Source organism: Triplophysa dalaica, chromosome 7, assembly GCF_015846415.1.
Source record: "Triplophysa dalaica isolate WHDGS20190420 chromosome 7, ASM1584641v1, whole genome shotgun sequence".
NCBI lineage: Eukaryota > Metazoa > Chordata > Actinopteri > Cypriniformes > Nemacheilidae > Triplophysa > Triplophysa dalaica.
The window spans coordinates 14641900-14666808 of NC_079548.1; the positions used below are offsets into that span (position 1 = coordinate 14641900).

Consider the following 24909-nt stretch of genomic DNA (forward strand, 5'->3'; position numbering starts at 1 on the left):
ATATTCATTTTCTTTTTCTAACACGCAAAATGTGCCGTTGACTCCCTCTAGTGTCCTTAATACTTTGAGTTGTGGCATAAATACGTTCGCCTGGGACTTTCGGGCCCTTCAGTACCAGCTTGTCTGCTTTTTGAGAAGTGCAGTTTTATGTATGTGAAGTAATTTAACACAATGGTGTTAAGCAGTTTCTTGTCAGGCCTGTTGGTCAGTAATTGGACAGCTTTGAGAATGTTTATATATATATATAATGTTTATTTAGAGCAGGTGGCTGTTGATGCAGTCACTGCAAGCACACCACTGTTCTCAATGCCAGTCACAGCAGGTATCATACAACATCAACACAATATACAGCCTGCACACATTGAGCAGTGCAGATTCTTTTTTTATATGTCTCTGTAAATAGGATGGAATTGAAAACAGCTTTCATTATTAAATAACATCTTGCACCAACACTAAGACTTTGACTTGAATATGACTTCAGTGTTTTCAGAATGCCATTATTTTTCATTGTTCCCCCCTCAGGTATCAAAAAAAGATAAAGAAAAACAAGCGAACGTGATTATGACAATGACGGGGAATGAGAAATGTAGAGAAATCAAGTTTATGGTAACAAACATCCAGCTATATACAACAGAAGAAAAGAACAGGTTGTTAACACTGGATACAGACCCAGTCCTTTGAAGCAGTGGGCTTGATAAAGCTTTTATAAAAGCCATGCCAGACATCTGCGCTCTGTCCACAGAGCAGACCACAACAACAAAAGAGAGAATATAATTGTGAACATCTGGTGGACAAAGCTGGGAGACCACGTCTCATCTACACATCATTTAAACACAAAAGACTTCAGGACAAAAAGAAAAGAATTAACGCAAGGCACATACATGTTAAAAAACAACAAAATTGCATAATATACAACTCATTTCATCTGAAAACATGGCAGTCAAAAACTTATCACAAAAAGCTATCTTAAAAAAAAGAGTTCTAAAATGTAATTAATTTAAAAACTTTGAGTCCAGAAGACACTTAAAACTCTTATTTTAAATATTTGCAGTTTCATCAACGAGCCCCATTGATGCCGCATCATTAAATACTTGAAAACATCTATAATAACCTCTGTTCATAACTTAAATATTACAAAAACAAATCTTTCTGAAGGGATTAAGCATGTTTAGCTACTGCAGGTGTATGGGTCCCAGACGCAGGCATTTTTCTTAAAAATGTTCCGCCCCCCTTTTGGGCCCATTCTCATTCTCCAATTCCGCAATCATTACGGGACCATCATTTACATTTTTGCAGATTGTCATGGCAACATTAAGGATGGTTAGCAGAATACTGAGAAACTGTGTGATGTCGCTGGCAATGAGATAATGACATTCAGAGACTAGCGAGTGAAATGGTTGTGACCAGTGCTGTCATAACAGCGAACTGTGCCAGTCACCACAAATAAAGAGCATGGTAACAAAAATCATGGTGCATGTCCACAGAGACCAAACATTTGATGCTCTCCAGACTAACAAAGCAATGTTTAGTCTACCCTCAATAAGTCCATCTAAGTTAATGCTATTCTTTGTGACTTTGTTTAGCCTAGATACTGTACTGCTGTTTTTAGAATAAGTGATGGATAACATACCCAAGCTTAGTTGCATCCTAGACTCATTTTCTTGCTTTGGTCATTAAGGAAATGTTAGTCTGAACGATACCGGGGGAATGCAATACAAAGCAGGCACACCGTGGTACATTCACACCCTTAATTTAACAGCCACTGAGCAATGTGCTGACGTCAGACTGCATGCAGGCTTCCAATGGAACTACACCTGTCCGAGCACACAGACCCTCACGCAAAGATCCCACGGGTAGGATAAAATGCTGAGCACAGCCTTTGCAAAATCCTTAACACTTTCATGCATTTTTCTTTCCTATTCCTGTTCTATGCAACAGTCCTCATCCCCAAAAGTGTTTCCCGATGCCTCGACTTTCTTTGGTGCTGAAAAATATCCAAACCACCTGGCCAAATTTCATCTAATATGTAAATCAATAATAAAGTTTTGTTTACAGAACTGTTGTATAAAAGCAATATCACACTTAGGACCACACTTCTATATTAAGTATCAACCTGACTGTTATGACGCAGTCTTTTGTCTATGATCAAATCGGAGCCATTATGAAATGGGCAATTCCAGCATTGTGGATGTGCCATTTTCAATCAAAATTTGCTACATAAATTTTGACAACATGTATTTATAACCCTATAAAATCATCTGTTTATATATTTCCCTAAAACTCAGATGATATCATTTCCAGACACAAGTTTTCTATTTTAGGTTGCACAAGTTTGAGAGACAACATACTGTGTAGAATTTCTTTGAATTTAAATGTACAAACCAGAAGCAATAATACCCTTTTTACGCTTTGGTAAAGACTTGATTTTGTCATTTTAAGCTTGACATTTGCATGGAATTGCCCAAATTCAATACAATGGCACTTTTGCTTTGCACAATGACTCACGTTCACACATTTTTACACTTTCTCATTTTGTGCTTTCTCTAATGTCCCACCTTCTAAGAGCCCTCATTGTTCACTGGAGCTCGACTGAAGAACGTTTCTTTTCAGTAACTTTGAGGCCACCGGTCAACAAAAGCCTGTACTGCCCTGCACCAGGTGGCCGAGGTATGAAGGTGTCCAAAGATGAGGTCATTTCTACCCGCTATATCAGAGCATACAGGCCCATCCCACTGGCTTCAAGTCAACTCCTCTCACACAGACACGGGACCGCCTCGGCTCGAGCTCGTGTTTGCTTGTGTGTTAGCAGCACTGAGGTCACCTTTAACATTAAGGCACACGGGACACTGCACATGATGACTGAATGAGGAGAGAGAGGGGAGGTTAAGGGGAACGGCTGTGCGGGAACAGGAATGTATGAGTTCACACACGCAGAAAAAAAAATGGGAAAGGGTCACAGCACAGCCCAGAGAGAGCAAGCACAGAGCAGGGGGTCTAACAGCCACTTCAGTCACTACATTCAACACAGCCCACATACAACACAGCCAAACATACAGGATGTTTATGCCAGCCTTATTATAAGTTTCATTTTTTTAAATCTCCATTATATAAAAAAAAATCCACACATCTGTCCTCAAAGTTTATAGATTTCTTAATGTTTCAACACTGTATGTACCATTGAACATGAAATAAAAACATAAAATATTTATATTCATATTTATATATATATATTTTTAGAACTGCACTAATGCATGACTCTCTCTATGAGATTTTTTCTATATAGATACAAACTTTCCTCATGCTTACAATGTACACATACCATACTATTTTTTCATATACAGTTATAATTGTTTTCATATTATTTTACTAGTCATTGCTCGTGGTAGATTGAAATATTCCAAGGACTCTGAATAGAAAAGAACAGACAGTTGAGTTTTAAAACCCAGCCTCTGCCTCTCCAAGACTGCCTCTCTCTGTCTTGGACGTCTAAAGCCCTGGGTGGTCTTCTGCCCTGTCCTGAGGTACATCAGCTAGGGTTTGTGCAAACCAACTCGGGGGGGGAAGAGAGGAGAGATAGGTGTTTTACAACGAAGGGAAAGGAGCTGGAAAAATAAGGAATGAGAGGAGCATAGGATGAGGAGCAGGAAAAGGAGTTTGTGGTTGGTCATTGTGCCCTTGTGCTCTCCCGGGGCCCTGAGGTTGTGTCACAGAGACACAGGCTGTGCTCTTCACTCCAACATGGCATCCAGCTGATCGGCCAGGTCATCGAACATGCTGCCGATGTCGTCTAGTATGCTCACTGTGCTCTTGTTTTCACCCATTGAGCTGTGAATTATAAACACATATTTAAATATAGGAATAAAAGCAGATACAAGCAGCAGTTCACCCACATTTAATAATAGAGAACTGCAGAGATGACGTATTTTTGTAGGCCAAACCCCGAAGCATTTTTGCGCTTCCAGGTCCATAGCCCCAGTACATTTTTTGTTGTTGTTAAATGCCTAAACTAAGGTTTGTGCAAAATCTTTTAATATTTTTACGTTTTATTCTTTGACATAAAACAAACCAGTTGTAACTTGCTCGTGATTCTTAAAACTTTACTGTGTCTTACAAACGGCCAGTGCTAACAACTTGGTAAAAGCGACTGCATCCATTGGCGGGGAGATTTGACGTCATCACGCATATAAATCTCACAAATGATCCAACATGGGAACAAATCTGTTAAAACAAGGATGAGGATTCATTCACAGAGTAATTACTTACCAGGGAACACGTTTAAAAAAAAGTTTGAAATAGTTGTCAGAGGCTTGGTGGTGGTGATGAAGATATTGACAGACCGTGGTGTAGTATGTTTAGAGCCTCATGTTAGCTTTTTACTTCTGCTAATTGTATTTAGGCTTCAAAAATACTAAATATTGTATTAATCTGTTAAAATGATTGTATAAAAATGTCACATTTTATTTAAATTTATAAGTATAAAATCTATATAAAAACAGACAGTGCATTCTCTATGCACTTAAAATGCATTTTAGGTGCACAAAAAAACATCACCTCAAAGAAAACAAGCCTGTGGTCTCATAAAAACTGCTTATAGAGTAATAGGATAATGCAGGATCTACCAAAAAAGGTACAGTTAACTAGGGTTAGATGTCCCACATCATTGATTTTTGAAGTCTGGACTATTTACTCCACATTAAACATACAAAACTTTATTTGTTGCCTAGTGTTGGTTGTGTTGAAGTAAGCCAGTAATGTGCAGGTGCTGTTGAATTTGGCTATTTTTAATATTCTTATAGACTCGTGATATTAGTATATGCACTAAATCTGTTCATATACTGCACAAAAACTTTGCATCAGTGTTAATTTTAAACCCTGATTGTAAATGTTTCAAAGCTTTTGACACTCACTCTTTCCGTCCATCTCCTTGATCTTCTCCTCCACGGCCTGCAGAGCCGCAGCCAGTGAGGCATTGGTCTCCTCTATCTTCTGATGCACCGCATCTGCCGTCATTACCCCAGCCACAAATCCTGATACAGCTGAATTGTCCATGGACACTCCACTGATTGAAGAGCGAGGGGGTTTTACAGGTGGAGGTGTGGGGATCGGTGTAGGAGGGCCTGGTGTCTGGGGAGTTTGGGGCGTCTGTGGGGTTTGGGGTGTCAGGGGTGTCTGTGGGGTATTTGCAGTCTGGGGTGTGTGAGGGCTCTGGGCCGGTGGGGTTGTAGCCTTGACAGGGTTGTTGGTCTGGCCAGAAGCTGTGCTGGCCACTCTGGTAACTGTGGGCTTGGTTAAAGTGGGTGTGTGAGCGGGGTTAGGTGCTGCATTCAAAGAATGCAGAACCATTTTGGACGGTTTGGGAGCCGTAGGAGGCGGCGTAGGTTTCGGTGAAACCGGAGGAGGTACTTTCTTTCCTTCAACTGCACATAGAGAGAAAAGAGATGGGAAGAAAGACTGACTGAGCGGACTTTGATCCGACATGGTCAAATCGCTACAAGTTTTTTTCGGATACTCACATAATTGTGTAAAGACAGGGCAAGTAAATGGGCCGCACTGTGTAGTACCTGGGCTGCCAGGTGCCCCGGTGGGCCCGGGAAAGGGGGCTTTCTTGGTGATGGCAGCCGGTGGTCCTTGTTTCTTCATGTGCTGGGCCAGAACGGGCTTGGGAGACACCGGGGGTTTGACAGTCTTGCGCGGGCCAGTGTTAGTGATGTTGCCGTCCAGGTCTTCACTATCCCGACGAGGCGAGTTTTCAGGATGTTCCTGTGGCCTGGGCTGCTCTGAAACGGTCGTCTCGGACACAGGACGCCTCTTAATGGTGCCAGTCCCATTTTCATAGGGTACAGGCATCTGTCCATCTTGAAGTTCCTCTCCTTCTTTGTCCTTGCTCTTGGGGCGGCGCTTAACTGTATTTGACTCAGTAAGGTGAAACTTGGTGCCATTTGGTTGTTGCTTGGGGCTCTGGACTTCCCTTTTCAACGAGGCTGTGGCATCCACACGTGAAATCTGTTCCTGGGGTGCTGAGTATTGCGTGTCTGGAACCTCCTCAGTCTCATCCTTGCCCTGCCTGGATCTTTGTTTGATGGTGAGAATTCCATCGTCAGCGAATGCAAGGTTTTCTGCTGAGCTCTCACTGGAGCTAGGTTGGGTTTCAGTAAGTGACCTATGCTGGACTGGCCCTGGCCCTGGCCCGTGCTGTGATCCTCGCTTTGCCGCTGCTACCAACTCGGTGACAGGACCGCTAATAGTTCTGCGACGATTCACTACTTCACCATCCAGTCCAATGGCATCTCGCTGCTTTCCTCCAGCGCCACCCACCTGTAGTGAAGCAACATATGTTTAACCAAATTTAAACCAAGTTAACAAAATAAAAAATGCTTTTATCCGAAAAGATCTTACCTGCAGATAGTGACCTGTAGATTTCTGCAAAGCCAGGCCTTTGGTACCCCCACCAATGGAGGACATTTCCAACATAGCTGCAATGCTCCTCACACTACCCGCACTGCCTGTATCCACAGTGCCACCGAGATCACTTGCACGTCTTTGTGGTTGGTAGGGAACCTCCAGTAAAGGTCCGCTACTTGTCTCTTGGGCACTTCTGTCAGATTACTGCTGGAGCTTGAGATGGCCGAACTTGAGCGTTTGGGAGGCGGTGGAGGTGGGCCTTTTTTCTTCTGTCTGAGTGCGAAGGACTGGCTTCGGTTGACGTTCTTGTCTGCCTGCCCTTTCATTGAGTTGCTCCGTCCCACCCGGTGCTGCACCGTGGCATACTTTCCTCCTGTATCCGGCACATTAAGCTCCTCACGTTCTTGCTCACCATCGGACACAGCGTGGCGATTCAAACTATGGGCACGTTTTTTTGGCTGCCCATGCTCATCACAAGCTTCATCGCCCTCTGGTGGCAGGCACAAGAGTGGTACTGAGACAGGTCCTGGGGGTGTGGCCTCTACAGTTTCCGCCCGCTGGGCAGATTGGTGGGACCTTTGATTGGAGGATTGTGGGTGAGAACGGGATGATGTCTTTTCTGTCTGCTGGAGCACCTGTGGACCTGGTTTTGGCTTACCCTGTGTGGTAGCAACAGTCTGTGAAGTGGGGTTTTTTGTTTTGGTGGGGGTTTGCGGGGGGGTATAGGGTGGTCCTGTACCTTGGTAAGACTGGCGGGGTTTCGGTTGCGCTGATGAGACATTTCTTTGGCCCCCTTGGCTGCTCTGACGCATGGTACGTGCCTCTTTTCTGGGTGGCCCGCTATGCTCCTCTGAGTCTCTGCTCTTGTTTATGCTGTTCTCATGTAGACTGCGGGCACGCTGCTGTGCACTTGGGGTGCTGTTGGTTCTGACCTCTGGGCCATCTTGCAAATCAGCAGGGCGACTAAGAGCAGCTTGTAACTCTCCACTCAGTTCACTGTCCTGGAACGTCCTCATTTTAGGTGACATACACTCTCCGCTGTCATGGGGTGGACTCTCAATGACCATCACCTCTGCAACTGGTGACTTTTTGTGCAACGTGTTGCGACCCTCTGAGGCTTTCTGGATTTCTGCTAGTTTTTTCACTGCCAGCATAAGCTTCTTTTGGTGTCCTAAGGAAGATTACAGACATAGTAATTGCAGCATTAACATTTGTGATGTTACGTAGTGATTCAAATAGTTTTGTCTGGATTTGATCCTAAATGTCTCACCAAGCTTTGTAATTCCAATTTCCTGCAGGTCCTCCCATGTGATGTCTGTGATAAAGTCAATGTTCTCGTATCCATTTTGGACTAGCACTTGATGGTACTGACTAAGACCAATCATTGCTAACCACTCTCCAAGATTTGCCTGTACATTACATGCAAATAAAAATAAATAAAAAATGAAGTTTCAATGTGTCTCCATTTTCTATGTTCGTGTACTCACCGGTTTTTGATCAGGCAGCCACTCATTGACGCTAAGTTTGTTTATCTCTGAACTTATCTTCTTTCGATGTCCTGGTTTAGTCACTCCAATGGCTGTTAAATCCTGAAAATACATATAGCAGCCCCACCAACCATCAGATTCATAGTCAATCATATTCAGGCACCCTTAGAGCCTCACACACTTGCAACATGAACATTACATACAACATAAAATGAATTATTGGTTATACACATGACAAGATAAACATACAATAAAACATATCAGAACACTGCAAAAAAGCTTCAGGATGTTATAAGATGATGCAAAATGGCAAAAAATGGGGAAATTAAAATTATAAAAAAATACCAGCGGCAAGTGATAAAAAGAAGCCTTTTCAGAGTACCCTGAAACATAGCTAATTCTAACCCATCTTGCTAAATATGCTCAGTGTGTCCAAACAAAAAAAACCTGCCTAAGGCCAGTGGTTTAATATAATTAGGGTAAAGAAAAACTCTTTTGAAAATGTAAATATAAGCAGTCATTTGGTTTTATAAATCATCACAATCACTATCCTTTAATGGCGGCTATCTTATTCATATGCTCATAACTACAGATCTCATAACTGCACGAGCGTTAATCAAAACACAAGACATTGAAAGTTACTATCTGGATCACCAAGTCTCTTATCACTGTGAATACATTTTGTATCCCCACTTTCTTAATTCTCCTGTAACATAAAATACCAGGAACAAACAAAGAGATTTGAAAGCACAACATCGATGCAGACGACTACATGACAGTCCTCACAGTGGCATTCATATTTTTCATGATCAAAAACAAACTCCCATCATGCCTTTGAAAGCCACGCACAACACTTCTTGTGCTCTTGACTCATCGCAAGCCATTTTAATTCAAAACTGAAGCAGAGTTTGTTTCAAGTGGTAAGGGTGGGTGTGTTTATTTTAGGGAGAAGGGTAACAATTCAGGGTGGCTTTAAGGGGTCAGGTGGGGGCACACAACTCTTACCTCTGGGGTCATTCGGCTAATGGTAGGAATGTCATACCCAGCGCTGATGAAGTTTGGAGCGTAGACCTGCAGTTGAAATTCACTCAACCATTGGATAACAGCCTCTGAGCTCTAGAAGAGAAGATAGGTGGCAGTCTATCACTGTTTTGGATCTTGCTGAGGGATATTGAGATAGAGGCCAGGGCTTTGTACTTCGATTGATGCGCTACACTAAAGTTTAGTGAGTTAAAACCTGCCATAGATCGTCTAGCAAACTGCTGATTGACCCAATGGGCAATGGAAAGAATGATTATGCAGCTTCGGGATTAAGTGATACCTAAAGTTTCTTTTGTATGTAAAGCCTATGGCATGGTTGTCTTTTGTTAAATGATGGCTGCCTTTTATCAAAGTAAATGTTTTTCTAGACAAACATCAAAGTTATGCTACCTATATTTGCATTGCAAAGACATTTTCCGGCGTTGGAAAAATGCATTGTAATTCTGTGTAGGAGTAAAAAGCAGGTAGGCAGCAGAAAAAACATGACTTTTCTCGAACAGATGGTTCATAAAACCAAAAGTCCAGCATGAAGCAGATCTACTCAGCCGCTCCAAAGCCCTGCTGGGAAAAATATGGCCGCTACATTCCTCTGTTATGTGACTTAACATAGGGACTCACTGAACAGGTCGTACATGATCTTACTGTAAATGGCAGGAAATCTGAGTCTGATCTATCCTAGCTCTATTTAAATCACAAAAATGCAAATGTAAAACACAAAGTGCAAATGTAATTTAAAGGCTGATAAATGAACAAACAATTACCACCAAGTCAGCATCAAATTTAATTGCTGTGTTTTTCAACTTTCGACCACAACATCAGCTGTTTAATTATTACTCCTATTCCGCAATTTAAAATGTGGACACTAGACAAACCCGATATCCTCCCATCCTCTTAAATACACTCCACACTCAAAATTAAATTCCTGGGTACACTCTGAAAAGAAACTAAAGGTGAAAATTACTGCAAATGAAGCAAAAACTGAAATGGATTTTTGAAATGCAGCAAAGAAAATTTGGTGCATGATTCGAAATGGTCAAAGATAATCAGTATTAAATGGCTGTAGCAGATACAGCAGCCGATAGAAGCCCGGAGTTGTGGACAGCGTGCAAGGAAACCTGTGGAGAAACCCACTCACCGTGTCCTGACTACAACCCAACGCTCGCAAAACCGATGAGGCCAGCTGTGAGAGGAAGTGCTGGGGAAGCATCCTGGACGTGCAGGTGGAAGTGCATGTATGTGCGTGGTAATGCGTGCGTGAGATTGCGTGTGTTTGTTTCAGCGTGATGTAGGAGGACAGCGTGATCAGATCGGAGTTTGGAGTCTCCCTACCTTCCCCTCGGACTGCGCCTCCCCTTTCCTCTGGGACGCCGCCTCTCCATACGGCTGCTCGTGAAGCGGACAGCTTGACAAACTCTGACTACGTGAGGAGGGTCCTAGAAGAGCCATGAGATCATTCATACACATTGGAGCATCGGCATTGGACAAACCTATCCTTCCAACCAACAAGCCCTCTTAGCCAATCAGATCTCTGTGATGATCCCACCCACAGCTATTTGTGCAACCATCTGGCACAGAAAAGGAGCCAAGTCTCTAATTTGTGAAGGAACGATAGGACATTTTGGTAGAGATGAAACAGGCAAAGAGGTCCCTTTAGAAAGGTTGTTTGAAATTCCCACGAACCTTTGTTGGTAGAGGCTGGAGGATGTTCCAGAGACTTGGTCTGCTCCAGCAGGTGTTCTTTAGCTTTGGCAGACTGGGACAAAACTGTGGCCAGAAGCTACAGGGTAAACAAAGCACATTAGATTAAACAAAAACAATCAAATATCAAAATTGACATGTCAGCCTCTAATGCTTAGCCTTGAAGAATGAAGCTTTGCAACAACCAACAAGTTCTCTATGACACAAGCAACAACTTCTGTGATGTTCCTCCTGCTTGAACACAAAGCAAAGAGCCTTTTAATGGCAGCGCTGCATAGCTTCTAACTGGTTGATGCTGATCATTTATGGTCTGTCTGGTTAGGAATAGTAGACAACATTAGCTGAGCTGGTGGCTGGGTACCAGTTAAAGAAGTCCCCGCTTGAACAGGCGGACCAGCATGTCAACCTGTTTTTTCCATAAGCGCAGTTAGATTCTAATACATTTAAACAGACACAGTTATAAACAAATTCTGCGGTAACAACATAAACAAACGCTATGTGGCCCATACTTAACTTCTGTAAACCTCCACAAAGAATCTATAACTGTAGATTTAATACCAGATAAGATTTGGTTTATATTCTATATTATAGATATATGTTTTACCCTTAGTTTTATTTAGCCATTTTTATTTGGCCACCTAGCCATTTTTATGATTTAAAAATGTACTATTTACAGGTACTGTATGTGTTTAGGTAAAATTATATATTTTTTTCATTCTGTGAACTACTAACAATATTTAGACCAAATTCTAAATAAAAATCGTGTTTCTATTTGCATTTATTTGCAGAAAATGTAAGTTTTCAGGCTTTCACATCTCTGACTTTATATCACTCCTGAGGTTTGTTTTTGTTGGAATTCAACAGACACTGGACTGGAATGACTACAGTACATCCAGAAATGCTGATTTAAAATAAAAATGTATGTGGAAGAATATAATTTAATATCTCTCTAATAATAAAAAGTCATGTTTTCATCTCATTAATGGTCTAATCTTAAATCGAACAACACGTAACGAGTTGTTCTTAAATAATGATTCCATCCATTCCATTCCATTTTCTACCGCTTATCCGAACTACCTCGGGTCACGGGGAGCCTGCGCCTATCTCAGGAGTCATCGGGCATCAAGGCAGGATACACCCTGGATGGAGTGCCAACCCATCGCAGGGCACACACACTCACTCATTCACTCACGCACTCACACCCTACGGACAATTTTTCCAGAGATGCCAATCAACCTACCATGCATGTCTTTGGACCAGGGGAGGAAACCGGAGTACCCGGAGGAAACCCCCGAGGCACGGGGAGAACATGCAAACTCCACACACACAAGTCGGAAGCGGGAATCGAACCCCCAACCTTGGAGGTGTGAGGCGAACGTGCTAATAAGTAATGATTCCTTCATCATAATTCCTAAACAAAAGACACTTCCTAAAGAAAATTCCTAAAGACACTTTATATGTCAGGGTCGCTCACCTTGACTCCCTCTGCCTGTGCATGGATAATAGTGCTGCTGCCTGCGCTCTGTCCACTGCCGGAGGACCGGGCACTGGCCACGCTGCCTGAGCTGCCCACACTACTGCGGTCTCCACCTGAAACAACAACCCCCAGCAGATACACACACAGTCAGTCCAGTCTGACCACACCGCCCTAAACCCACCTCTGAACTTCCCCACTGCAATGCACTGACTGGATACACAGAATGAACACTGACACAAGGATCAGGTCCAATATGATAACACACCTGAAGTATGGGTGACAAAGACAAAACCTACATAAAAATGGCAACCAAAGACAAGGTGATTGATGGACACGGAACATGTTAGCATACTTGCAAACAAAAACAGGCCCACGCTGTCTTCACTGATAATGCAGACATGTACAGACACATGTTTGGATTTCTGACTTTGTACTGTATATGGGTTCCTACAGAGTAGATGTAACGTATTTCTAACGGATGAAAGACTTTTGATGCGCCTACACGCCTGCAGCTGAGGAGTCTGAGCAGGGGGAACTATGAGAGAAGAAGAAGGTGGAGACGAAGGGGGCAGCCCTGCTTGTTACCTGCCACAGGTTTGCGCAGCACCCATATTTCCTCGCTGCTGCCGCCTTGGGGACCACCGGCTGGGGTGGGTGAGCCTTGAGGACTGGAGTCTGAGCCGCGAGAACCTTTAACACAGAAACCATCGTTAACTGTGCCCTGGCCTGACCACCCGTCCGGGAAGGAGCTCTGGAGCGGTCGATCAGGAGGGAATCTAAACCGTATTCTATCCGCAAGTGTCTTTGACTATAAACCTGTCTCTCTCTCTCAAATGCGCACACAGGGCAAGCACGCATATATATACTGTATATCTAACACAAATACATATGAACATTTATATACAAAGGTACATGAAATATATAAAAGAAACATGTACTGTATATCTTTTTATATACATATATATATGCATTGATTTACACATACAGATAGGCAAAACATATATAATATATAAAGTGATATATGATTATATATGTAAATAGGTATAAAAACGAGAGGAATTGCAGTGCATTACAGCAGCATAGTTCATTTGGGATTCCAAAGACAAACAGTGTAGATTAATGTGCTTATAAATTCATATATTTATGTTGTCTCTAAAACAATAACCAAAGTTCAACATTGTAATGTTCAGTTTACCATTATCAGGCCCATATGGAATCTGCTATCGGACTATTTTGCAGTTGATTTTAGATTTGCAAAATTCTGCTGAATGGATTTCAACACAAGTTATTGTGATAAATGGATCTGGGAGTAATACATTCTTATTGGTAGCCAGAAGCGATATCAAGTAAAACAATTGAATAAATAAACAAACACACACACGTGGTACGGGATACATAAACTTTCTATAGAAATCCAGTTCTGCAGGAGTCATGATGCAGATTCCATGCAAGCCAAATGATTACAGTTCTTATATAGCAGACGTGTTCATATTTCATTTTATATTGCCCCACATACTGGAAGAACATCCACATGCTTCTTGAAAATCGCTTCATACGCATTCGCTGAAAGAATCAGGGTTAGTATTTGAATGGACAGACCAGAAGAGACGAAACAGTAATGAAATGAGACACAAGGACTGATGATTGCGGAGCTGCAAGTATGGAGAGTGTGAGTGACTGTGCATTCCCGTGTAAATAAAGTGAATCCTAGGTGTGGTCATCACAGAAGGAAAATGTACCGAGAGATAATAAGACCGGTAAAATTTAAAGAGGAGAATAAAAGAGGAGACATTCTGGTGCTAGGAACTTACTAGTAAAATCTGTGTCATTGTTGGCATCTAAAAAAAAAAATCGAAGACCAAAATAATTATAAGAAATCAAAAGTTTAAAAGTAATGTTTAAACAAAAATTAAGCATTTCAGAAAACTTTAAGGAATTTTTGGAATTACTCATTTATGCAGACCACAAAATACAAAAATTGAAGATATTCCTTAAAGCTTTGTGAAAAATAATAATAATACAGTGGAGACAGATTAGGGGATCTGTACCTTGTCCACTGTGTGGCTCTCCTGAGCTATTTGGGGACCTGCTATAGCCAAAGGAAGTAAAAAGTGGCAGATGGGAATGTGGTGGCGGAGGTGGAGGAGGCGGCAGGATATGAATCTCATGATACGAGTCCCCATTCACCATGGCAACGGCGGGCGACACAGAGCCGCACACCGGCGCACAGAGCTGTATCTTTTGATACTGTTGGGCACATGTGACTGAACTCCATGAACCTGGATACACCAACACAGCACCCACCACCACAACAAACAAAAACAATTACACATAAGAGAGGGAATGCAAATTAACCAAACACAAAAGTCACAACAAAGCACAAAATTCAAAAGAGCAAAACCATAAAAGACAAATCAAAAGGAATCAAACGCTGCTCCGTTGCTTTTCTTTTTAAGCAGTTCAGTGGGAATCGACTAAAGCGTGAATAGATTTTATTAGATGATATGATTTTCAAAATCATTGTCAACGCTCATATTAATATTTTCACAATACAGCACAACTTTTCGTACACGCGTACTTTGATAAAAAACATCAATATTTGAAATATAAGCAATGCGTGTGGGCTCAGGGTGAGTGGAATGAATTGGAAATGAGTTCAGATGAATTTTGTGATATACAAAGCCTTGTTTGTTTCTAAGTGCTGTTCTATACATGCCAGAGGAGAAAAGGAGTAATTAACAGATTTCTAGTTTTGTATGTGTGATTCTTTTCAGCGTGTCTGTGTGTGGGTGAGCATGTGAAGTAGCGATCTGACCATGTATGGTCACTTCATGTACAGTAGGTCTTATTCGGGAGGAAATCTGAGAGGAGAACTACAGTAGACTCTCCAGAATAATCAAACAAATACAACACAATGTTTCAATACTTAAAGGGGTCATATGGCGTGAATACATGTTTTTCTGCGTCTTTGGTGTGTTATGTGTTGCCCATGCATGTATTAGACCGGAAAGATATGCAAAAATTAAAGTGTCTGAACAAAAGATGCAATCTATCTAAAAGTGAATGCTCACCCAGACCTGCCTGAAACGCCTTGTGTTGCCAAACAAGTTACCCACAAATCTATGTTAGTTCGTGGTATGATTTGACTAAGTGGCCAAATGTATACGCAAGTAAGGTGGGTGACCTGTTAGTAAAATTGCTTTGGACAGGATACTCCAAATATGGTAAGAGACGTTACATTTCCGTTACACGCTTGCAGTATTCGACCAATCACTATAAACTGGTTAACTGGCCAATCATAGCACACCTTGCTTTTCAGAGCAATGAGCTTTGTAAAAAATCCACGCGTTTTAGAGAGGTGGAGCAAAGAGGAAATACAAACATGCGTTATAATACAGCGTTTTTTAAGCCTAAATCATGTAAACATATTGCATTACATCTAAAACAGAAGATAATATTCATTTTAGCCCTGTCATATGACCCCTTTAACTGAAAAATATTATTGTCTCCATATTTTGCCTTGTTTTATAGTAAAACAATATTTACAGTCTAAACCTTCCAAAAGGGTAGGAAATGTTACATTTATATTGTTATTCTGGTAGAAAATCTCTTCTCATCCTGATAGCAATCAATAATTCAAGTTGTGTAAATATAATTTTATGTCTATTATTTATTATTGTATTGGTATGTGTGTACAGTAATGTCGTCTCACAATTGGATAATATATGAAGAAATTGACACAAAAACTAGCCTGCAACGGCCCATCCTAGATCTAAAACAAGCTAAACTTACTTAAGATGCAAATTTGGTGAAGATTTGATCTTGCATATGTTACAGCCTTATTATCTTATGTATTGCTTTGTATCTCATATATAAGAATATAAAATCTACACAAAATTCTTTGCAAAACTGAAATATTGCTAAAACCTAAATGGCATTTTTTTAGTTTAAGCTAAAAATGTGGAATTGCACATCAAGAGCAAAGCAGAAACTGTGGATGGAGTACAGGAGCTTCATTAGCAGTGCCGTACAGATGCAAACATAGACACCTATATTTAGTGAAGCATGAGACATAATGAACACACAGATTAGAGCTCTCATTCCCAAACAGAGCCATTGACATAAACCCACTAAAACTTTGCATTAATGACCAGAGGAACCTGCTGATACCCAATGAGTTTTACAGTAATTACTACTGTATGAGAAACAAAGAAAAGGATCTACCCCCCAGTACCGAAAAAACACACGAATTTCACATGTATTCCACAAGCAAAAAACGCATGTGATCACATGTGTACAACATGTGCAAAAAACATGAGTGAATTCCCATGTGAAAAAACAAAGGATAACACGTAAAAACAGGCAACACGTGGTGACATGTGAAGAACATGTGATTAAATGTGATGTCATCCCATGGGTTTATACATGTTATCCCATGGGTTTCACATGGGGATTCACACCGAAATGTTTCAAAAACACACATTTTCTGTGTTGGTCTGTTTGTTTGCGCATCTATATCAATATATTTCAATACAACTGTTTGATTACGTCATATTATCCCATTTCTGGAGAAAATTTGAAGTGTTATGTATCTGCACAATCCAATAGCAACATTGTTCTACTATTAACCATCAACCCTAATCTAAAGTTCGTATCTGACATCATTAACAGCACTATAAACAAGGCAGTAAAAAAGAAACATAAGCTACATATACGTGATATTTCCCCTGTTTTTGTTGTCATAAAAACAGATAGCTCCGTGAGGCCTCCCTGCAGTGCACATGAGCGGCATAAACAACTCGCTGCAAACAGAATCAGGGTCATGTGAGTTCGGCAGTAACACTTGTGCATGTGTGAGTGCATGCGATCTCTGAGCAAGAAGCAGCACTGACCCGCCTGCTGTCCTCTCTTACCCGCTGCCCCGGGTCTCTTACTGATCACCTCCACAATGCTGGAGGGAAAGCAGCCCACTCTGTCATTTCCGGTGCGGTTGTCATGGATGCAGCCCTTCCACCTTCCGTCGGGATGTTGCTCCAGCACCTAGCAATAATTGATAATTATGTATTCAGCTGTTTCATTCATCTAAAATTGATCTGATCATGGTTAACACTATCGGCATTAATGCACAAAACATTTTTATAGGTAACTTGATGTCAGGTTTTATGTTTATTGGTCAGCAACCTAATGTGAGATATATGAGCCAGACACCATTAATAAAGAGTTTTCTTGCAATGAACATACACATGATTTTTTTCTGTAAATTATTACATTATTTAGAAAACAATTCTGGTAGTGTGTTGGGTTCGATTCGATGTTCAACATTAAATTTAGGTCCTAAAGGCAAACCAGTTCAGAACCACTGATGGGTGTTGAAATATGAGCAACAGCGCCCTCAGCTGACTGCTATGATTACACAAAGAATACATTTTTAATGTCTAATTCACAACTAGAATAATGCATTCAAGTAAAACATAAGAAATCACATAGTAAAAATGAACACAAATATAATGAATTCATGTAAGCCTAATAAATGTGAGCACTACCGTAATAACATCTCCAGCCTTTATGTTAAGGCTAGTCAGGTCGTAATTGTTGCAGTAGTCCTTCAAAGCCCTGACCTGCAAGGCTGCTGAGGCATCTACATTAAAATAAATAGTGTCACAACACACATAACACACCATTACAGATGCATATTTTCAAAAAGAGTTTTAATGGTTTGCTTGCCTCTCTCACCTCGGAGCATCTGTTTGATCTCTCGACTGGCCTGGGTGGCAGTGAACTGGTAGACAATGTCCAGAGCTGTCTGGCTGTACGTGTTTCTCACAGCTGCATTGATGCCACTCTGTTGGGTGCATGTGAAGTAATATTTGTTAATATTTAGGACATATTGACAAACTGAAAATCTTGCATTTTTGTAGTTCCTCCTAAATAGATCTAAACTTATATCATCCTAAACTTTTAACCTGGACGGTCAAAATACTTTTTAAAGAGGGTGAGGGTCCCTTTCTAAAAATGCATTTCCATCTATAAGGTTTAATTTAAACTTTGTCAGATAAATAGTAAATGTGATACTACAAACACAACATATTGTTTACAAACTTAAATAGTTAGCTGAACTTGTTGTATGAACCATGAAGATACTTCTGAAATTTCTTTAACAACTTTCAACGTGGGATTGGAAAAAATGAAATGTGTTGAAAAAAAAGACTAAAAAACTACAAATATAAACAATTCTGGTAACCAAAAAATTACTTGAAATGATTGATGAAGAATAATACAGTTCAGTTAAATCTTTCAATGTGCCTTTTTTCCTGAAAATTTCTGGGGACCCCTTGCAACCTTCTGAAGGCCCTCTGGGGGTCACTGGACCCCATTTTGAAAACCCTTGGGTTAAACCACAGTGACTCATTGGGTGGAAAAATATTAATATTTTGACCTAAACTTCTTCATTGATCATTTTACTCTGAAAATACCACTAGCTTGTTATTTTCAGAAAAAGGCTATCAACAGACAGTCACACATTTCTAACATTTTTTACTTCAAATAAGAATAACAACTTGCGCTCAGCGTGAAATGTAATATTGAATATGAAAAATAGAGGGTGTGGTTTGTTTTCTATATTGTAAATTGATTGGATCTCGTAAAGTAGGCCCAAGTTTTGTCCAAGCTATCAAACAGATATCATCAAAGACTTCGATTTTGATAAAAAATTACAAACACAAAATAATTATTTGAACTGATGAAAACTACGAATGTGAACTAACAAAGTAAACAGGGTAAATTTTGAATTTGCTGTTGTGCTTAAATTTATTCTTTGGGTCTCAACAAATTTGATTTGTCTGTCTACTTACATCCAGCAGGAGGCGCACCACATCAGTCTTCCCACACAGGGCCGCTTCATGCAGGGCAGTGCCTGCTTTGGTCTGCCTGTTGATGTCGATGCCAGCCTGAATCAGTAATCTGTTATGAGAGGACAACATTAGTGACAAATGTTGGCTCAAGGCTGAACCACTGAAAACAATGACAACACCGCTATGAAACCAGATTTAATGTGGTCCCTTGTGCACACCAAAAACCCAATTAGTGTTTTCCCAATGACAAGCATCACTATTATTAAAGCTCATATAGAGGAACTATAAAGCCATATCTAGGGACCCATCTATCATCAAGACTTGGGAAGATTTATAAAATGGGCTCGCAAGCAACCACCTACTGTTTCAACCTCCCAGAAAACCAAGCACTAAAAACACTTATAAAACCTACATGTAGACCACCAACATAAAAGCTCATTGTTTTTTTCATCCAGAAAGATCTGTAGCAAGAATTGCACGTGTGTTCATGATAGCTCTTAACATTGCATTAGCAGTGCCACAGTCATGGGTAGGTTTCAAAACCCCAAAATAAATCATACAAAAGCAGCTGCCAAATGCATATTTGTAACAAAACTGCTTAAAGCCATTATCCAGCCTTCCTACAATAAAGGACCTCCTATTACACAGACTGTGACACTATAGAGTAAATTCAATAATAGCAGAAGGACATCAGCAAACACAGGTGGTCTGAGTCATTACTCATGAGCGGAGGAGGGAAAACATTGAAAAAGAGCAGAGATCGCAGCCCTGACGCGGCATCAGACACCTCTCTCCATAATTAGCTGCCAAAAAATGCCATTTCAGCTTCAGATAATTTCCTCTGGTGCATGACCTCTCTTGGAAAATGCAAGCGATTAAATAACACATTGACTGGCTGGGCGGGCATGTGTGCACGTGGAGGTCTGTATGTGTGTCAGAAAGGGGCTACGATGTCACGTAAAATTGGTTCAGATTGGAGACCACCAGAGCCGCATGCCTGCTAGTAAGCAAACAGCCACAGTTATATATGCTAATTAACAATATAAAAGTGTTAACACATGAACATGACACTGAGCTTTAGCGACGGCATTGTAATATAAAGGTAACAGTCATGTTTGCTGTGCTAGAATCAATTTCTTTAAAAGATATGAAGAACAAATAAAGCCTGCTGTCATATATTTCCCTCATTGCATCTATCTTTTTGGAGTTGGCTGCATGCGTTCGGCCTCTGGGGCTGGTGGATTAATGATGTAATTAACATTATTGTGATAGCCCTCACACTGATGCTATAGCCTGTGCATTCACAATCAGTCTATGGTATCGGTGCATTTTACGAGTACATGAGTTTAGCATCGGGCCTGATTCTGGTATCGATGCATCCCTACTTGACGGAAAAAAACTTGCCGTGTTAAGGACGTCTGTGCTTCTTGTTAAATTACGTGGCTGTCCAGACAGGCTAACTGATGATAAGTGTCAAATTGCAGCATTTTCAATGCATTTAAAATAAATGCATTCTGACACACGACTTTTTGACAGATGAATGCTTTATATCCTTTAATAGGATGCTGGTGTTGGAAAATAAAGCTTAAATCCATGAGTGAGATCAGTGAGATCAGACAACGGGACAGTCACATGTTGACATCTTGACATCTTTATTGATATGCAGAAGTGGTTATTATTGGCTACTGCATTGACAGTCAAGTGAACCATAAGACTTGAATTTGATGCCATTCACTCATTCATTCATTCATTCACTTACTCACATGCCTATAACGGCCATGTCACCATTGAATTCAAATACAGGTTTTGAACAACATGAGGGTGAAAGGAATTTTTCATTTTGCGTGAACTACTCCTTTAATGTACTAGCTACTAAAAATAAGAACCGCTGACTGATGGTTTAGAAATATTACCTAGTTACAATGTTGGTAAGCTGAGAAACATAAGCTAAATAGCTAATATCCAACCATTTTCCCACAAAATTCTGGCATTCAGTTTAGTTTTAGGATGGAAGAAGAGCAGGACAGTTCTGGTCTCGCTCTGATCATGGAGGAGGTATAGCTGTCACAATGATGGACGACAGTGGGCTGTATCAGGGTGTGGATGGAGCTTAACACTCTGAGGAATACGGTCAGGGACGTGCACACACAGAGCCTTTCAACACAAACAGGTGCACAGATAAGGTTGATGATGCTGAGGAGACCATTCGCCCAGTAACTAAATCCACTGAGCTTGTGTATCGATACAGGAAATGCACAGACTGAGGTCTGGAGGTATAGATTTATCAGTCCTGTTTGAAAATGTGGGACTCTTGTGGGTCCTGACGTTAATTTACACAAGGAGCTCTGAGTATTTCAATGATAATTCAGTGGAAAGTCATGTGATCATCAACATAAAGCTTATCAAAGGGTTTCTCTAATAAGCAGATTTCTGAGCTCCAGGCCAAATCTGATAATGCTCACATCTCTCTCTCTCTCTCACACGCACATACACACACACACACACACACACAGAGAGAGAGAATGATCAATGACTCATACAGACTGAATCAGTGTTTAACTCAACAATGAGGTAAAACAAGCACCAAATTAAATATGGTTTTAAGAATTATAAAACATTCTGTCTGAACTGTCCAACATTGTTACTGAACCAAAAGTTTCAACAAAAACTTTTAGTCAGACCAATGACTGATGATTGAAAACACTCATCACTTTCTGTCAGCACTGAAGAAATGGCTTGTCCAAACCTGATGTGGTGTATGGATATAGACTCACCCTCCTATACTGAACGGCACTAAATTCAGGGCTTCTGCACTATTATCACACACTCATTGACTGGTCGTTATCAGTGAATGGGTGCCTGTTTGCATAATGTCACCTCATAAAACACATGAATCCATTTACACACACACATGCACAGCAGAACACTGCCTGCACATCATCACAATGGCTCATAAAGTAACTGCCATAATTATGATTAACAGTTTCCGGTTCTCCATCAGTCTCGTCCCAGAGCATCAGTTAATCATGAGAAAGACAGACATAGGTTCATTTAAAAAAGGCTCCATATCGGTTCTATATATATTAGATATCCTATATTTTAATATTATATATGATTGTTTTTAAGCCTGAGCAACAAATATCCAAAGCCTCTTATAAGCCACATATCCTGACAGCAAATTCATATTATATCCTCTTTACTATAAAGAAATATCAGCTGAAAATGTTAATTTTGAATACAACTATGTAGTCAGAACACCCCAATAGATGTCAATACAGAAAGATGCTTTAGGAACCAGCGGGTGTAGTTCCAGCATCTACCAGCAGGGGGTTGTGTGTCCATGCTAGCTATCCAAAGCTTGAGTGCTTGTATTGTGTTTGCAGTGTCTTGTAACTGATGGGAGTTGGAAAGGGGCATGTCCACACCGTACATTTGAGTCAGTCACCAAGGGAAGATAGACTGAATAAAGTTTACCTCACTTCACACTTTGAACACATAAGCAAATGTACAACATGAGAAGAACATAACTGTTAGAAATGTTATCATTTCTTCTTCACAATGGTTAATGTTTCTTTCTTATAATGGCAAACAAACTAGCCTGCAGTCCTACTCTCAGTCGATATAGACAGTGTCTGAGATTGCTTGCACGATCATTTAAAGAATTCCCCTGGCTTTACAGTATATAACATATAGGGTTTAATATATAACAGATAATGTCGAAGTACACAAAAATGTTGCGTAAGCATGAATTTTTCTTCGGTGGATCAAATGTACAGTACATACATTTATTGATATGACCTTGAAATATGATATACAGTATTATAAACCAGTCTCAGAATTTGTGATGTCAAGTACCAAATCAATACTAAAAATTTAGCGTTACCAATCTTTCTTCAGTACTGACTTCAAACGCACACTGTGGTAAAGTATTAATGCTTGTGAACGATGAAATGCCATTTTTGTTCGAAATGCCATCTTGGAGAAACAGCAGTGTAAACAGTGTGTTGTGATTTAAATAATGGATATTCATCAAATATCAGATCATTACGCCTCGCGGTGTAATAGCCACTTTATATTTTGGTAACCAAACAACAATATTGACACAGAAGAGAGTAAACCAGTCACTGCTCTTACCGTTTCTATATCGGAGGGGACAGCGCCGCATCCAGTGTGGACAAAATGTAAAATTATAATGGGTTCTAAAGCGTTTCTAATTTCGTTTGTAGTGTCGCGTCGCGCAGGTTGCGTCCGGTGTTATGCTCTTTAAAAAGCCCTCTTCAACCACAACAAACATCAAACGCAACCCTTAAGGAAAAAGTAAGAACTGTAAATGTTTGTTACTTGCCCTTTCTCAATTCTCATTTAGATAGTATCATTATTAGTTACATTTATGCCAATAATTTTATAATAACGCACCAATCTGCGATAATTTTGAGGTCAAAATAATCAGAATTCAATTATTGAGAAAATACATCGACAGATCATTGTTCTAAACAATTGTCTTATCTTACCCCTGATTCACGACGGTAAGCCTATAATAATGATATATAATTTGTGCTGTCAGGTTGCCCCATAAAGGAAATTTGAATTTGGGGGAGTACCTCTTTGCGTCATTACTTCATGTCCATACCACAAAGGAGAAGAACCGGGTAGTTAATCACGTGTGTGTGGATGCGCTGCAGTGGCACTGCTATGGGTGATGTTCATCCTGAAAAAAGTTGCTTAGAATCATGATCACCTAGATCAGGGGTTCCCAAACTTTTCAGCCCACGACTCCCAAAATAACAGTGCCGGTGACTTGAGACCCCCAGTATCCTCGGAGGTGGGTAAAGTATCCAAATATTGCGCGCAACTGCACTTATAAGGTCTATCCTAACTACTAAAACAGATTACTTCTTAATCAAACTGATTTGAGTGCTGATGGATGTGCCTCTTTTCGTACCTGAGGACGATAGCCTTTCTGACTGCAGCGCTTCTCGGCTCTCCTCCGCTGGCCTCCCTACGTTGTTTTTGGTCAATATTAACCAATGTTTCAGTTCGACAAATAAACATACCCTAAACTTCAATGTGGAAAAGTAAACTGAGTGCACATATGGGAATGTTTAACATGGTGCTGTAAATTGACTTGCTGCACCTTACCTAATACGGTTGATAATGTCGTTAATGTGACGTTTTCACCTCAGGGCTCACGATCGAGAGGGAGAAAATTCCAAAGGCAGATGGCTTTTTATTTGCATGGTTTTATTTTAAACTTAACTCATATTTTTATATTTTGTTGCACTTCTTGATTAAATATTCCTATAAAAAAAGATTTCTGGAAACCGGGGGGGTCCCGACCCCTACTTTGGGAACCCCCGATCTAGATGGCTGTGTTTAAGAGCAATCATCTGGGGAATGTTATGTAAACACATTAATTTATTAAGTTCTGACACTGATAAGTGATGTGTCTAAACGTTTCGGATTGTATCTGACATAGACACGGTCACATGTTACTGTCTCATTGATGTACAGATGTGCCCTGATGCAGTGTGTGTTGTCAGTCATTTAGCACAGAGCTCAGATTCATCCGCGCAGAGCAGTAGTGCCGAAGCACAATGTAAAGAAAATAACTCGGTATATAACAGTCATTTCAAACTGAGATGGTGACAAAGACGCCAAGTTTAAGGACTGCAGGTTTGATAAGTGTAAGATGTAATAAGACGTATTCATTTTATTTTATTGCAATCGATTTTACTAAGATTTTATATAGCTCTATGCAAGTCACAAATAAAAAAGTTTTCCCAGCTAGATAGACACTCTGTCTGTCTAAAGGGCCTGGGTTCCTTTTAGTGTATAGACCATTTCATCGGATACGCCAGGACTGCAGCTTACTTCCTGTCTGTGTTTGGCTATACTGTCTAATAATATTGCTTTTTACATTTAATTTAAGTCAATATTCATTTATATTATTATT

The 24909-nt window shown here is 40.4% G+C and overlaps 1 protein-coding gene across 1 annotated transcript in view; it reads right to left on the reverse strand.

The window, feature by feature from the left end:
• Positions 1-111: 111 nt before the first annotated feature.
• Positions 112-24909, reverse strand: part of caskin1 (CASK interacting protein 1) — a 72671-nt gene continuing 47873 nt past the window's right edge. The window contains 18 exon segments of the mRNA XM_056751780.1: positions 112-3825; positions 4904-5417; positions 5562-6315; positions 6397-6590; positions 6593-7573; positions 7673-7811; positions 7890-7991; positions 8895-9005; positions 10260-10363; positions 10611-10707; positions 12103-12218; positions 12691-12795; positions 13917-13943; positions 14154-14384; positions 17019-17145; positions 17649-17743; positions 17839-17947; positions 18957-19065. Coding sequence (XP_056607758.1) covers positions 3729-3825; positions 4904-5417; positions 5562-6315; positions 6397-6590; positions 6593-7573; positions 7673-7811; positions 7890-7991; positions 8895-9005; positions 10260-10363; positions 10611-10707; positions 12103-12218; positions 12691-12795; positions 13917-13943; positions 14154-14384; positions 17019-17145; positions 17649-17743; positions 17839-17947; positions 18957-19065 — 4012 coding nt within the window. The 3' untranslated portion in view covers positions 112-3728.